Source organism: Mandrillus leucophaeus, unplaced genomic scaffold, assembly GCF_000951045.1.
Source record: "Mandrillus leucophaeus isolate KB7577 unplaced genomic scaffold, Mleu.le_1.0 Scaffold117, whole genome shotgun sequence".
NCBI lineage: Eukaryota > Metazoa > Chordata > Mammalia > Primates > Cercopithecidae > Mandrillus > Mandrillus leucophaeus.
Genome location: NW_012099987.1, coordinates 16,596 through 34,221, shown reverse-complemented (window position 1 = coordinate 34,221; position 17,626 = coordinate 16,596). Strand labels below are relative to the sequence as shown.

The 17,626-nt window shown below is 38.2% G+C and overlaps 1 protein-coding gene and 1 pseudogene across 7 annotated transcripts in view; one reads left to right on the top strand and one right to left on the bottom strand.

Moving 5' to 3' along the window:
- LOC105553656 (cytochrome P450 2C20) overlaps positions 1-14,694 on the top strand; it is a 39,620-nt gene extending 24,926 nt beyond the window's left edge. For all 6 annotated transcript variants that reach the window (XM_011999797.1, XM_011999781.1, XM_011999812.1 and 3 more), the window contains 4 exons: positions 4,406-4,547; positions 7,261-7,448; positions 12,343-12,484; positions 14,160-14,694. In XM_011999797.1, coding sequence (XP_011855187.1) covers positions 4,406-4,547; positions 7,261-7,448; positions 12,343-12,484; positions 14,160-14,341 — 654 coding nt within the window. In that variant the 3' untranslated portion in view covers positions 14,342-14,694. The remainder of the gene's footprint in view (positions 1-4,405; positions 4,548-7,260; positions 7,449-12,342; positions 12,485-14,159) is intronic.
- On the bottom strand, positions 8,079-9,584 carry LOC105553645 (annotated as a pseudogene). Its single transcript, XR_001008187.1, has one exon. The product of XR_001008187.1 is annotated as a voltage-dependent anion-selective channel protein 1 pseudogene (transcript).
- Positions 14,695-17,626: the final 2,932 nt, after the last annotated feature.

Here is a 17,626-nt window from a genome sequence, read left to right as displayed (position 1 = left end):
AACCACTCCCTGGCTACTGTCTATGTTTCCAAGCATCTGGGGCTCTACAATCAGCTGGTGGTGAATCCAGTCAGGCCTGTGTCCTTCCCTTCAGTGCAGCAAATTCTTCCAGTACCCAGGCATGCACAGAGGTACCACCTAGAAGCCAGGGGCAAGAGTCAAAAACCTTAGAAATCTATTTGGTGTTATGTTGTACTGCAGCTGATCTGGCACTTAAACCACAAAATGCAGTCCTTCTCACTCTTCCCTTTCCTTTCCAAGGGCAGTGGAGTCTCACCCCTTGAGCAGTGCTATCAAAGGCCCATTCAGAATACTAGGCCCTGCACAAGAGCCAAGTCCTGGTTTTGGAGACTCCAGGAGTGCCCTTGGTGCTCTACCCACCTGTGATCAAGCTGATACCTAGTTGCGAGACAAAGTCGCCTTTATATTTTACTCTGATTTCTCAAGTAGAAGGAGTCTTTCCTGATAGCCAGCTAGCTGGGAATGTGTTGAGTCTTACCTAAGCCAGCAAGTCTCAAAGTCTTACCCAAAGTCCTCAACATAGTACCTGGGTATTGCTGCTAGCTATTCAAGCCCCCACTCCTCAAGCAGAAGAAAGGAGTTTCTTTTGGAAGTGAAAACTGTGCAGCTTGGGATTAGGAGAGGGGGGATGCCAGCACTCCCTTACCCATCTTCAGCTGGTATTTCAGTAAGTTGCACCTCCCACCACCGCTCTACTGTCTCTGGGCCCAGTTCAGAACTAGGACTCACATAAAAGTTACAATCCTTGTAGCCAAGTCTGTCTTTCAAGTTTATTTATAGTCCCAGAGCCCTATAGTCCACAGTGATGAGGCTTGTAGAAACTTGGTTCCAACCACTGGTATCAGAGATTCACCTCAGGCCAGGGCTGGTTTAAATGCTCCCTCTGTGAGTGGGCATCAGCTGAATTTGGCCTGTTTTCCCTCCTGCCATAACAGAACAGCATTAATTTTATGCTGTATAATTACTGTGTTCTCCCTCCTTCAGTACTCAGAAACACTCTCTGAACCATGCCACTGCTGCCAGGGGAAGAGAGGATGTCAGTAATTCAATACTATTTTTTCTATCTCTTCAGTTCCTCTTTCAGTGATATACATTTAAATCTAGGTACTGTGCATGCTCATCTGATTTTGGTTCTTATGAAGGTACACTTTGTGTAGATAGCTGTTAAGTTGATGTCCTTGCATGGGGAATAATCAGTGAAGCATTCTATTCTGTCATCTTGCTCCACTCTCTCATTTGTGTATCTTCCTTTGAGAAATTTCTGTTCATGTTGTTTGCCCACTTTTTAATAGGATTATTTGGATTTTTTTTTCTTGCTGTTTGAGTTTCTTGTAGATTCTGGAAAATAGTCCTTTGTTGAAGGTATATTTTGCAAATATTTTCTCCCATTCTGTAGGTTGTTTACTCTGCTTGTCATTTCTTTTGCTGTGCAGAAGCTCTTTAGTTTAATTAGGTCCCATTGTCAATTATTTTTGTTGAAATTGCTTTTAAACACTGAGTCATAAATCCTTAGCCTACACCAATGCTCAGAAGAGTTTTTTCTAGGTTTTTGTCTAGAATTTTTATGATTTCAAGTCTCATATTTAAGTCTTTAGTCCATCTTGAGTTAATTTTTGTATATGGTGAGATATAGGAATCATATTTCATTCTTCTCTATGTTCCCCTGGGTAATATAAGCCAAGCACAAATCCCACAGCTACTAGTGTAGGTGGCTCTCTCCTGCAAGAACCACCTCCTAGCTGGAAGCCAATAGGCACAGCCTATTACAACATCTGCTGGCAAAATAACACATTTGGGAAGAAGAAAACTTTTGTCTTATCTCCGCTAACACTATACCCACATCACCCCAGCTAATTAGAATATCTTCAGTGTGTTCACAAACCCAGTACATTGCTAGTACAGCTGGCATTTGAGAAAATCACCACACTAAGCCTATTTATAACCGAGTAAATCTTATAGAGTCTATGTCACTCTCTTGCCACCCTCATCAGAGGTGGTGCTTACACCTGCTCCTGGGAGACCAAGCACAGTTAGGCCCAGTTAAGCCCCACTCAATATTGCCCTCCTTTGTAGCAAAGAGTGGAACCCAAGCACTGTATATCTCTCAGACCTTTCCATAGCCTGAAGCATCAGAGATTTCCAGTTGGCTGACAAAGATGTGAATCATCATTTATTCTCAGAAGGAAGAGCCAATATTACAGGTGAATAATCATACGCCAAATGGACTGTTAAAGAGACAGCAATGGAGCTTATTGGTCAATTCATAAGAAGAATCTACAACTCACAAACACGTACACATACACACATGCACACACACACACACAAATAAAGTAAAAAGAAGCTGGCAGAGGTGAAACCCTGAGAGACTTAGTAATCCATGGAAAGGGCAGGTAGGAGTGTTCTCAGCCTCCCTACCCAATTTGGCAGTCTGCTGGGATCTGAAGTCAAGGTGACCTTCTTTGCCTTCATGAGCACAAGTACTGGAGTGGGCTGTGGTTTTGAGACTTCTCGAGGACATTACCTTCTTCATACAAGTTCCCTTTCCTTTTCCCTTGGATCTGAGCTCTTTTCAACTATTTTGGTAGAATTCACTAGTGAAGTAATCTTGAGTTGGAACTTTATTTTTGTGGGGAGGGTGGGGTGGAGTTCTTGATTACTAATTCAAATACTTTACTCATTGTAGGTATATTCACACTTTCAATTTATGAGAACTTTATTCAATTGGTCCCTTAGCCTTGGCATTTGCATTACCCCTACTCTTCTTTATCCAATATAGGCAGTTAATGCCTCACGTTTTTGTATTAATAATTGCCATTTCTCTTCACTTTGTATTTTCCTATTTATTCCTGAACTTATTCCTTAGAACAAGTTGCCTGTTGCCTCCCATCTAGATTACAATTTTGTTAGACCTGTCTTGTCTTTGTGAACTCATTATCTTTCACTATATTTCATTCTTGGTTTTGTTGACATATTTGTTTCACACATTTCAGCTTTGTAATGAATATGTAGGTGTAACTGAGTCTTTGTAAATTTTTGACAGAAGAAAATTGCAAACTCTTGATTCAAGAGTGTAACACTTTTCATGATATAGCCCTAATTTACTTATATTTATACACTAAAATTGTGTTCACTTACAAATAATAAAAAATCATAAAAATGAATGTGTTAGGCTGTTCTTGAATTGCTACAAAGAAATATCTGAGGCCAGATAATTTATAAGAAAATGAGGCCCAATTGACTAACAGTTCTGCAGGCTGTACGAGCATGATGCTGGCATCTGCTCAGCTTCTGCAGAGCCCTCAGGGAGTATTTGCTCATAGCAGAAGGCAAAGCAAGAACAGGCACATCACATGGCAAGAGGAGAAGCAAGTTGGAGAAATAGTTTTAAACAACCAGATCTTATGTGAACTCATTTATTATCAGGATGGGAGAGATAAATATTTATTATCCAAACTATATCAAGAGCATAATCAAATAGTTGGCTTATATATCTCAAATACAAGAAGCCTTATGGTGGGCTAGACTAGAAATAATATGGTAGCCCTTAAGCATGAGAGAGTCAAGTGCCTTCTTTTTTTTTTTTATATACCATATTTAGTATAGAAGTCTTCATTACTATGATCAAATGCTCATGTCCAAAGATGATGTCAATCCTATTCCTCCTTCACATTTGTGTTTTGAGTAATAAGGAAAAAATAGAAGAAGATTCATGTTCTGGTTTGAATGTGTCCTCTATAGTTCATGTGTTAAAAGTGAATGCCCAATGCAACAGAGTTGGTGGGTGCAGCCTAACAAAACATGACTATGTCATCAGTGTTCTGCCTTCATAAATATACTCATGTCATTATTGCAAGAGTGGGGTAGTTCTTGACAGCTTGTTATAAATGTGATTGTGCCCCCACCCTTGCTCTCACTCTTACTCTTTCTTGCCCTTCCACTTTTTGCCACATGATGAAGTAGCAAGAAGGCCATTGCCAGAAGCAAGTGCCATGCTCTTGGACTTTCCAGCCTTCAGAATCATCAGAAATAAATTTCTTTTCTTTACAAATTACCAAGTATATAGTATTCTGTTATATAACACAAATTGAACTAAGACAGGACATCTGTATACTTCTGCTTTTATTTCTGAGGAAAGAAATATTCTGTGTGACTAACCTAAGCAGCAAATGGTTTCATGAATGGAACTTGTAGGCCTATCAGGAAATAAAGTTTGAGTCAACTGATCTGCAGCTTCTGCCATACCATACAGTTGCTTTTTCTAATACTGTACTGTCCAGTATCTCTTTTGGCTAACTTTATAATATAGTATTTTTTTTTTTAAATTTCGTATATTTAGATATACTGACACATAATTTGTCAGATAATTGCATGAAATCATTTCTAGGAAAAGGACAACCAAGAGTCAGAATTCACTATTGAAAACTTGGTTGGCACTGTAGCTGATCTATTTGTTGCTGGAACAGAGACAACAAGCACCACTCTGAGATATGGACTCCTGCTCCTGCTGAAGCACCCAGAGGTCACAGGTAGGACCAAAGATGATGAACAAAGTGAATTTAAGAACAATGCCGAGAAGATGGTGCCAGTGTCCTCCACCTTATTTCTCTCAGAGAAGCTTCATTCCTTAAATTTCTGTGTCATCAGCTGTTATCTGTCTAAATTTGATGACATGATTAAAAAGGACATCTTTACACAATGGAGGAGGATGACTGAGATCAGCAAAAACAGTATGGCAGTAGCAAAATAAATAAAGCCCTGATGAAGTGTCTGGATTTCAGCAGAGGTAATTTGTGGTAGGGAGAGCCAGCATAAATTGGCCTAGTAGTGAATGTTGGTTTTATTATGAAAAGTCCACTTTGAACAGTAGGTTCATTCTTGAAGATATCTTTTCTCATTTTGAAAATTCCATGCTCTAATGCTGAGGTAGGGAGATGAAAACATCCTTATTGAAGTATCAGTGGAATTCTAGAATTGTACTGAGGCATCCTGTGATTAATTCCAGTATGGGAAGTAATCTAAAAGTTAGGCTTCTAAAAAAGGTGTTTCTGTTTAAGCAGAGACCATACCTAAAGGAATTTTTTTATTCCAGAAGTGTGTTTCATAAAACTGCTCTTTGACCAAATAGGAATATTTGGAAGGAGGTTAATAATTGCATCTTTCACATACAACTTTTCTTTAGAATTTACAATTTACTTTTAGAGTAAACTTTACATTTCCTTCAAATTTACATTTAAATAGTTCTTGTTTGGCAGCAGATAACATACCTTCTTCCCTGTGTCAGGATCCCACTGAAATTTCAATAACTAAATTACAAATTAAAATTAGCCTGTTGAAGTAAAAAGAGAGGAGAATAGAAAACAGCCTATAAGTCTTTGGCAAATTTCTGAGACACAGAGAGACAATGGAGGGCTGACAATTGAAACAGCATAGGGGATGGAGTTGTAACAAATATCAGCAGAGGAAGATTTATCAAGAGGAGAGGCAAATCTGTGTCACTATGATTCTCATAAGGGTCAGTATTTGGAGGCACCAAGGACCAAAGAAGGTAGGGAATGAGACTGAAAAGGGAGGCTCTCCTGCCCAGGTTTCCTCCATGACTCCTTTTATCAGGTACCTGATTTTTTCCCACTGGAAAAGAGAAGCACAGTCTCCAGAGAAACTAAGCCTAAGAACCCCTGTACTCGGGGACACTTTACAGGGCCAGGAAAGTGTGAGCTGTGAAGCCAGAAAAAAAAGGTTTGGGAAATATCTATTCCTCAGATTCAAAGACTCAGCACTTTTCTTCATCTTGCTTCCTGACATTCAGCAGGTAGATATTCTCCAGAGAAGAAACATGTCTAGAGAAAAGACCTTCGTATTTTGCCATCTTAATAGAAAGTTATCTACAAGTGTTCAGCAGAGGGAATGAAATTAAAACATCCATCACAGGACACAAAGTCATGGAATTTCAGAGCACTAGAATTAAAGGAAAAATTAAAATCTTTCAGAGAGTTATATCAAGTCATATATAAAATACCAGCATTCAGACAGCATCAGAATTCCCAATCATACTATGTTGTGTATTCATAGAAAAAAGTATTTGGGACCTACATGCTTGTTACAAATTTCACCCTCTATACTAACTTTCTCCAATACTGGGGATTGTGCTCCATCTCATGTCTGAAACCAAGTCAGAAGAAATTAAGGGTGCCAGGAATCAGAGGACCCCATGTAAGAGAATGAGAGTGTCAGAGATGCTGCTGGGCTCCTAGGAAACAACCACTTCAGAAGGGACCAGGTGAATAATGCATGTAGAGGAGCCTTCAAGAACCAAAGAGATGTGATTGATAGTCTGAGATTTCCCTATAATTGGGAAATTATTACTAGGAGTTTCAAACATGTGCAAATACTCTAACTTGAAGAATAGAAAATTGTGATTTAACTAAAGAACCAAGGAAGAATATGTGTGTGTGTGTGTGTGCTTGTGTGAGTATATTTAGAATGATATAAACAATGAATAGTGATATAACCAGAAATTGTGGTCTAAATATATTCTGGTAAGTAGAAGGAGGAGAATTGTGTGTGTGTATACGTGCGTGTGTGTGTGTCTGTGTGTACAAATATCACTTTGTGGGCATGCGTCTGTATATGGAACAGAGATAGAGATAAAAATTCTCATCTCGCATACCAGAAAATTATTAAATATTGTCTAAAAATTGTTTAGTAAAACATAGAAAGAAATAGTGGATATTTAGAAATGTAAATATAAATTTCAGAAGAAGCTGCTAGCATGCTTAAAGTGGCCACAATGGGAAGTGGAAAAATGAAGACAGTACCAGTGCTAATTGCATCACCGCCCCTGCCCCGCCACCGCACATGCAAATATATTTACAAAACCATTGCAATTTAACATTATACCCCATATATTATTTGGTAATACATATACTATTTGATTCCTGTTTTTCTGTTTGCAAGCACTGTAATTTCTTGACTTCTGTTTATTTTTTAAATAATATATTACTTAAATTTGTATTAGTTGTCATATATGCTAATTTATAGAAATGTACTTATGCACTGTAATGACTAGTTTGTAGGAGAATGATATGTATCTATATTATGGTAATTCTTTTTATATGGCTGGTTGTACTTCTGCACATGTAACTCATGTTTGTAACGTTGCTGGGATTTTTACATCATGTTTAATGTGGCCATGAATTGCTATGACAAATGTTCCATCAGTTCTTTCTTGTGTCTTGTCAGCTAAAGTCCAGGAAGAAATTGATCATGTAATTGGCAGACACAGGAGCCCCTGCATGCAGGATAGGAGCCACATGCCTTACACAGATGCTGTAATACACGAGATCCAGAGATACATTGACCTTGTCCCCACCGGTGTACCCCACGCAGTGACCACTGATATTAAGTTCAGAAACTACCTCATCCCCAAGGTAAGCTTGTTTCTCTTACACTATATTTCTGTGCTTCTGAAATTTCCAAAGTGCTAGTTTAGCTCCAATCCCCTAACAACAGAAGATGAGAGAAGTGCAAAACTCATACATGTGGCAGCTTGATGGACTTTCTGCTATTTTGTTTGGGTCTATAAAGATTTATAAAGCTAGGTCTCCTTAATAGGCTACTCTTAGGTGTTTACACTTTCAAATAATTGTTGAAAATATCAGTGTGTCAATTTCCCAAAACACTCCTGAAATTTTTATCAAAGTGACATTCATTGTGTAGTTCAATATGGAAAGACAACATGTTCATGCATTGAATTTTTTTTTGTTTCAATATTTTATTCAAGTTTTTTTTAAGTGACGTTAATTACAGCATTTGGAGGATCAAATTTCACACATAATGGAAGATTCTAAAATGTACCCATTAAACTACTAAAAAACAAATTGAGTGGTGAGAATACAACAGAAGTCCAATTTAGATTCTGAGTGTTGTCACCATGTGATTACAATCACACAGACACTTCCAAGCTCATAGCTGGAGCTCCTGGAAGCTATTTCATACACTGGTGCAAGGGCAAAAAAAAAACAAAAAAAACAAAAACAACAACAACAACATCAACAACACAAGAAGGACTAAGTCCTGAATTGTTGGCTTCATCACATCCACCTTCTCCACTCCAAAATGGTACAAAAGAAACAGTGACCACACCCTGCAGACCTTTTGGTGTAAAAGAGGTGATGATGAACTGGGGTGGGAACAGGTCATGAAGATCTGTCTAAAAAAGTCCCATTCAGGTGAGTTTCTACACACCATCAAGCAGTGAGCCTCTCATCAATCAGGGTTAGGAAACCAAGGTTCGATTCTCAGGAAAGCACAATTTCATTCATTTACTCAATATGAATTTACAAAGTGCCTGCATATTATCAGCTTCCACTTGCAGCCATTTCTAGATAAAAAAGAAACCTGGCATCTCAAAGGGGCCACCAAGTTCCCCCTCAAGTCTACCACTGAAAGGACCTTTTTTGGAGATGGATTTTATCTGTCCCTCTGGAAAGGTAACATCTTAAAGCTGAATCATCTTTAACCTGGAGGGCTAACATATTTAGCAATACTTGCATCCCAGACATACAACATTAAAAGATATACTAAATTCTGAAGGTACCTATGCTGCAAAATAGTTTAAAATTAAACAATTGTACAGTATTAATTTATGCTTGAAATTCCAGTCCTAGATCAAGCTTGTGACCACCAGCATTGACATTCTTGCCATCCAGAAGAGCTGACGGTGTCAGTTTGATACCTGGCTTTAGAGTATGAGTGTATCCTAAACCTATCAGGCTGGAGTTGTTCACTTTAGCCGAGAAGCAGGGGTCAGGGTCAATCTGATACTTGGCTGCTATTCCCAAGCGCCTGTTACTGTTTCCTGCTGTCCAGGAGAGATTGACAGCGGTCTCCAACTTCTTGTTCACTTTCTGGTAAATGGAGCCGCCAAACTCTGTCCCGTCATTCACATTAGTGTGAAGCTGGAATTAGCAGTCTTGTAGGAACTGCAAAGTTGCTCTGGGTCACTCGGGATTTTGCAGTCTCAAAATTCATCTGGTAGCCGGCCAGCCAGCCCTCCTAATCCAGCACCGGAGCACCCCGGATGGAAGGCCCAGTAATGTGGAAATCCATGTCGCAGCCCAGGTTAATGTGCTCCCGCTTGTACCCTGTCTTGATTTTAGCATTTTTCTTCCCAGTGTTAGGTGAGAAGGATGAATCGAAGGTCAGCTTCAGTCCACGTGCAAGTTGATCTTCCACAGTAATCTCGGTGCCTAGTGTATTGTCGGTGTTCCATTTCTTTGTAAACATAAAGCCGCACTCAGTCCATCTGTACTTGGTTTCCAGACTGCCCGTCACTTTGGTGGTCTCAGTGTTGGCTGAGCCTGAGCTTGTAAATTCCAATCCATTCTCAGATTTCGTTTTCAAATCAAGCTTTATTACGCCAAATCCATAGCCCTGGGTGAAGACATCCCTGGCAGATTTGCCAAGATCAGCATACATGGGTGGCACAGCCATCTTCTGCTCAGAGGCAGTAGCTGCGGGCTCCGAGGCGGCTACCGCAGGGGCTGTGGTGCGGAGGCAGGGAGCCCAGCAGAGCAAGCCTCATGCATTGAATTTTTAAATTCATGAATATGGTTATGCTCCCAACTTATTGAGTTTTATTCTATTTTCTCAGTAATGTTTTATTTTCAGTGCAGTGACTTACAACTCTTTTATCAGGTTTTTCCTAGATAATTAATAATTTGTTGTTATAAATTTTTAATGCTTTTTTATTTCTTTGTAATTGGTATATGTAATTGTATTCAATTATACTATTTTGATGACCTTATATCTAATAACTTTCCTAAATTTACTGATCATTTCTAATAATTTATCTATAGATATATTTGGAATTTCTATGTACATTATTTTGCTATCTAGGTTAATATGCATTTTATTTCTTATTTTCCAATGATTTTATCTTCAATTTATCTTTATTACATTATTGCACTGGCTAGGATTTCCAGGATAGCATTGAATAGAATTGGTGATAGAGGGCATCCTTATTTCATTTCTGATCTGCTGGGGGGTAGACTACAAGAATATTAATATTTCACTACTGAGAATGATGCTTTAAGTATTTTAGCAGATATTCTTTATCAGAAATCTTTAAGATTTTAGGAGATATTCTTTATCAGATTAGGGAAGTTTTTCCTCTTCTCTTATTTTTATATAAATTTTTGTCATGAATGTGTGTGCAATTTTATCAAATTGATTCTCTGCGTCTAAATATATGATTGTATATACTGGCCTCACATCCCTCACTAAATATACAAAGTATACACAAACAGCTGGATTTGCTCCATTACTTACTGTTCAGGACTTCTGTATTTATATTCATAAGATATTTTGGTCTGCAATTTTTCTTCCTCAACATTTTCTTTTCAGAGTTTTGATAACAAGATAATGCTGGCTGCATAAAACTAGTTGAGAAATGTTCCCTAATGTGGGTCTGTTTTCATTGCTTTCCCTTCTTTCCACTTTTCTTCTTGTGACTGCTTAGTTGTGTCTTTCAAATGCCTAAAACCCTATGGCTCAGTACCCGATATTATATATGAAAAAATGCAGAATTTCAGAGAGTGTTTATCTTTTTCCAGAATGGATTCATTCACTTCTCATAGGCAGTTATAATGACAACACCTCCTGTCCCGATTCAGAATTGAATATGACATGAACACAGTCAAAAATTGACTGTAGGTATGAGCTCACCCCTCTGAAGTTCTCCCGTCACTGGGGCCAGTTACTGTCTTTGTAATCTGAAGCCAATTTTGGTCTTTGCAGCTTTACAATGCTGTCTATCATATGGTTTCTGTATTCACCCAGATGTTTTAGTTGCTATGCAATAAACTACACAATTCCACTTATTATTATTCAATTAAAAGTAATAAAAGTTATATTTTCATGAAGGAAAACAATGAGACTGATAAGATTTCAATTACTAATGTTATCCTCCAGAGAAGACAGAATTCATAACTTATCAAGATGTGATGGGGTTTTCCCTAATTATCACTGATTTTTTACAAGGATTAGGACTTCAATCCACACTGTTTTTACCAAAGCACACAATCAGAAGAGGTTTTTCTTTCTCAATACAAGGGTTTATTTACACCTCAATACTGCAGTATGTATGCCCCAAAACAAAGATTTTTCTTATACACAATAACAGAGTATTCACACTCAGTAGCTATTGTTCAAATAATAATACAGCCTACATTTCAATTTTCTCAATTTTTCTAGAATATTTTTATGCCTTTTTTCTTCTGCAGTTTACTATCCAGGCAAGGAACAAGCATATAATTCACTTATGTTGACGTTTTCACCTCCTGTAATCAAGGAAAGTTCCTTTCCTTGTTTGTTTCTTTTCCATCAGTTGACCTTTTTGAGACCAGCAGTCATTTAAAATGTTCCTCAGGCTAGTTTTGTGTGACTGTTTTCTAGAGGCAGATTCCAGCTAGAATTTTGGCAAGAAAACTACATAGGTGCTGAATCCCACTGAATATCCCACTGAATCACATTGATGAGGTGGGAGCATAAAATGTCACATATGTCATTATTGGTCATGCTAAGTTCCTCACATAATATGGTGGTGTCCTCCAGATCTTACCGTTGTAGGGGTTCTGCTTTTTATACACAACTAGTAAAAGTCTATGGGAGTACATTAAGACTATGTGAAACTCCTGCTTCCAGAATGACACACCCAGTGGTTCTAGCTTTAATTGATGATCCTTACCTGACCTGATGATCCTGACTTGAATTGTAGCAAAGTGATAATCTTTCTAATTTCATCATCTTTTCAGTGTTTTAAGCTAAAATTAATCTGTAGCATGGCAATAATAAACACTCAATGGTTTTTACTGGTTATTGCACTTGTGGTTATCATCCCAGATGACATCATATTAAAATAGATTACACGTTTATTTACAAAAGTTCCATGAACAGATACTCTGGACATTTCAAGTGTCAACAGAGACTTCCATTTTAAACCGTAATCTACATAATCTAAATACAAGATGTGTGAAATTTGAAGTGATGGGGACAGACAAGGGCATCGAAACTTGATGATCTAGAGAACACACTCAGAGGGTTGCACACAAGTATCCAAGATGTAAGACTTCAAATGTGATTGGAAAGCTCTTTAGCAAGCTTCCACCACTGGCCTTTAGCTCATCCATGTAAATTACTATGTCTGGCTGGACCTTAGTTCCCTCATCTATTGATCAATGATATGGGGCTATGTGATGTCCACTACTTCTTCTCACTTCTGGACTTCTTTATAAATCAGATTATCTGTTTTTTTACTTCCAGGGCACAATCATAATAACATTACTCACTTCCGTGCTGCACGATGACAAAGAATTCCCTAATCCCAAGATCTTTGACCCTGGCCACTTTCTGGATGAGAATGGCAACTTTAAGAAAAGTGACTACTTCATGCCTTTCTCAGCAGGTAATAGAATCTTGTTTCCATTTGCATTTGAAGGAAAGAGAGAACTTTTTGGAATCAGTTGGAATTTGCATGGCACCCCATCTGGGGCTGGTAGAATTGCTATTTGTCCATGATCAAGAGCACCACTCTCAATACCCATGCGCTCCACCCTCACAATATACCCTCATTGTTGGGCCAGATAGTGGGGCTTCCAGGAGTTAACCCTATTGTTCCCAACTGAGAAAACTAACATCTAGGTTGACTGAACTCTGCCACTAGATACATCACTAAAGTACCCAAGAGCTCCTCCTGGAAAGTAAAATTCATCTGATCTGTCCTTACCTGCCTTGGCGAATGTATCTGAGTCCACAACTGCATTGAGTGTCTTCTACATGATGTCTGTCACCTCCCAGGCTGAGCTCCAAGGGCACAACTTTCAGTGAGAACAGAGGCTCACTCCTGAGTTAGGGAAGAAGAGTAAACAGGTCGTTGTAATTTAGTCAGACCAGGACAGTGAGAGAGGAATGCACAGGCCCCTGGGTAGGGGCTAGAGGGGGAATCTGCATGCTTCTTGCTCTCTCATACAACACACTGAGGCATAAAATGGAGTAAGAAACTCAGAGGATGTTTGATGTGCTTCAAAGGAGGTGGTACAATTTAAGGGAAGGCTGGGCATTTTGAAGGAGATAATGAATTACAGAGCAGGATATTTGCTTTAGATCAAGGATGTCAGAACCTTTGCCAAAAAAATATGGGGTTCCAGAAACATTGGCAAGGGAGGAGGTTACTTTGCAGTGATTCCACAGCACCCTGTCTTCCTCCAATCATGATCATATATCCTGGATACTTGATTTTCACACCTGTGCTTTGTGTGCTAAGTCTCTGGCCATGGAATCTCCTTCCTTTACTCTTTGATCTTTTATGTCTGCTTTATATTTGGCACTGTAGATACCAAGATGACAAAGACAGAGACCTTCCTTCAATAATTCACATTTTAGCACAATAGATAAATAAATACAGAATTATGATTCCTGGTGATCCATGCTTTAATGAAAACATGAGTATGATGTTGAGGAAAACCAGAGAGCATAGGATTTTATTTCTTGAGACAATTGTAAAGAGTGTGAAGATGAAATGAAATCGAACCTATGTCCTGAATGTAGCCTAATAAAGATGTATCTTAGCCAAAACGAACAACAGGATATGAAACTTGAAACTTCTTGGTGTGTTCAAGATTGATGAAGAGTGTGTATGACTAGAGTTGCGAACAGATTATGTGAAAAGTGGAAGGAAAGATCATGGAATATCAGGCTTGGAACAGGAAACAAGAATGTGCATGTATTTCTATAATGACAGATGGAAACTCAAAATGGCAACAGAGTTGTTTTAATGTGGAAATAAATAAGGAAGCGGCTGTTATGGCGCTGATAATCAATGAATATTTGCTGAATGAAGGGTGCCTATTGAGATTAGATGTTAGACGGATAGCAAATGTGTCTCTTTTTGTACATTTGTTTGTCCTACCATCCGTTAATCCATCCATCATTTCATCCATCCATTCATCCACATGTTCATTCATCTACCCAATCATTAATCAATTATTTACTGTGTATTCTGTTTGTGCAAGTCACAAACATACTGTCACAGTCACAGTTAAACACAAGGAGTAACTACTTCCTCTCTTTGTTATCTTCAGGAAAACGAATTTGTGCAGGAGAGGGACTTGCCCGCATGGAGCTATTTTTATTTCTAACCACAATTTTACAGAACTTTAACCTGAAACCTGTTGCTGATTTAAAGAACCTCAATACTACTTCAGCTACCAGAGGAATTATTTCTCTGCCACCCTCGTACCAGATCTGCTTCATTCCTGTCTGAAGAATGCTAGCCCATCTGGCTGCCGATCTGCTATCACCTGAAACTCCTTTTTATCAACGACATTCCCACTGTTATGTCTTCTCTGACCTCTCATCACATCTTCCCATGCACTCAATATCCCGTGAGCATCCAACCTCCATTAAGGAGAGTTGTTCAGGTCACTGTACAAATATATCTGTAATTATTCATACTTGTAACACTTGTATTGACTGTCGCATATGCTAATACTTTTCTGATGCTGACTTTTTAATATGTTATCACTGTAAAACACAGAAAAGTGATTAATGAGTGATAATTTAGATCCATTTCTTTTGTGAATGTGCTAAATAAAAAGTGTTATTAATTGCTGGTTCAGTTCTCAGACTTTCCCTCTTTTGAGCATAATGCAAGAAATAAAAGAAAAGAGAGCACCAGGAGGCCAGTCTTGTCCTCATAATAATAAGCAGAGAGAGTGACAAAGGAGAAGAGGGTAAGGAAGGTCTCTTAATGTTTGCCATCTAGAGTTACTGAAAGTTTGGCTTTGTAACAGGAAAAGTCTGTCCAAGGGAAGAAACAACCTTCAGGGAAATATTGAGAGAATCAGTTCAGTTGTGTATTATTTGCAGATAAAATGAGGCTAATTACTTCAGGGCCACAGAATCAATTTACTGGTGCATTTATGATAAGTGTAAAACAAGAAATAGAAATTGGAAAAATAATGTAATCTGTTGAGACTTTCCAAGGATTTTGTTCTTGTTTGGAGAAAGAAGAATAAAACTCAGAACATATGATTAGCAATATGATTAGTATATATCATACTTGACTCTAAGTTGAAAACATAAAGCAAAAAAATATTCAAATTTTTATTTAGTGTTCACAATGATACCAAAACAGAGGCATGAATTTAGACACTTAACCTCCATTTCTTCACTGACCCACTCATCTTTAACCCCATAGGTGAAAAAATTGAGCAGGGACATGAGGGCACTCAAGCACAAAGCCTCTGTAAACAGTCAGAACCACTACAGCAGGTTCAGTGGTCCTCTTATCGGAATAAGGTTACTGAAATCAGTCTCTTGTCCAACGAAAGCTGTAGCTATGGCTTGTGGAACAGTGGGTCGAGGTGGGCATCTGGTGGAGGCCAGTGCTTGTATAGTTGCTAGAGAAAAATTAAAATCTTGAGCCAGTTAGAACACAGTTTATTCTTTAAGTGTGGGGGTGAATGACCTAACTCTTGCCTGCCATGACCTTAGGTCCTATTTATAAGTTGGTATCTTATTGCCACAAAGAGTCCACCCCATCAGTCTCATGGTCTCTATTTTAACACTAATGTTGATGAGTTGTTTTGTGTCAACCACAAAAGGGAGGGGGTCTAAAGAGACATGTCTGATCTCCCATCCTCTCATGGCCGGGAATACAGTTTTTAAGGTTTTGCTGGGGTTCCCTTGTCCAAGCAGGCTTGGGATTTATTTTTAGTTTACAATAATTACAAAATTTCAAAGAATCTACCCACAGAATAGATCTAAATTACATAGTTGAGAAGAACATAGTTACAATGGAGAAGACAGCCACACACTATCTGAACCTAGTAATCAAATGACATCATTCTAATGAAACACATTGAAATTATCTATCACTCAGAAATGAAAAGTATCCTCTGTGATATTCCTGGCAGAGATTCATCTGCTCAATTTAATTATTAAAAAACATTAGACAGGCCTCAATTGAGGGACATTTTATAAATATTCAGCCTATACTCTCAAAAAGTGGCAATGTCTTGGAAGTCAAGTAATGACTAAAGCACTGCTCCACACTGAAGTAGATGAAAGAGATGTGACAGCTAGTTGTGGCACGAGATTCTGGATTCTGAACTGAATTATGAGAGGGACAAAAAGCATATATTTTAGGACTTTTGGTAAAACACCAACAGGAAGAAGAATTAGAAAGTTCCAATGCATTAACATTGATTTTCTGATCCTGATGGTTTTACTATAGTTATATAAGAGAAGCACATTGTTTTGAGTAAATACATACTAAAATACTTCAACTATCTGGAATCAGGTCAGTATTTACTTTCAAAAGGTTCCGTGTAAAACAGTTATTTATAAGAACAAGCAGTTCTTCTATATACCTGTGATTGTTTTAAAAACAAATAAAGCCAACTGTGTGCTTATATATGCAAAATAAACTAGGCTTTCACAAATGAAGAATCACTGCTGACAATGCAAACTTGAATTGCTCAACATCATTAAGCTTTATGGAAATACAAATTAAAACTTCAATTAGATATTATTATATAACTCATCAGAATGGTTCAAATGAAAAAAGGACAGATCATGTTGTCTGTTGACAAGAAAGTGAAACAATCACAGTCTCATAGAAAAGTTAGTAAAATAGTTCAACCATTTGGATAATCCTTTGGTGGAATTTACTTAAAGTAAATACATGCATATCTAGCAATTGCAGCTGTAGGTATGTACTGAACAGAAATGCAGCAATACTTTGTGATAGCAAAAAGACGTATTGGAATGTACATAACAGCACTATTCAAAACAGCCTCACACTGGAAGCAACGCAAATGTTTGAAGCAGTACCATAAAACAATTGTAAAATGCTCATAAAGTGAAACACTAAGAAACAGATAACAACTATTGCTGTCTGCAACAACTTGACTGAATATCACGACACATTAAATGAAAGTATTTGACAGTAAATAAGTACTATGGGATGATTCCATTGATATAAATTCACAAATAAATAAAACTATCATTTTGTTTCTTTTTTTAAAACAAATGTGTGTGTGTGTGTGTGTTTTGCCAAGATGGCAGATTAGAGGCTTTATCATGCCTCAGCCACTTGGAAATAGCAAAATAGTGTATAAAGATCAATTCTGTGAGCTTTAATTCAAGAAGAAATCTGGGAATTAACTGAAATAGTGAAACACACTTCAGATCCCAAGTGAAGGAGGTGGGAATGCAGGCCCCATGATGGTGTTCAGCTTATCAAAACGGGTGAAGCCTCCAGTGTGTGAGAGGGCCAGAGAGTCTCCCTCTCTGAATCTCCTTTCCGCTAGAGATCCAGGCCCCAAATGCTGGAACTTACTTGCAGGGAGGCTGGAAGGTGATGAAAGGGAAAGACACCAGGAAAATCTGCAGGTGTTTCCCAGACCCAGAACTGAGAAGACATTGCCATTTTTAATCTGTGTTCCTGCAAAGTCAGTCATTGGTGACCTGGCAGCAGCAGTCACTGCAGGCATTTTAGTCTCAGGACAGAGACAGAAGCACTTGCTCTGGAGCAGGGAAAGGG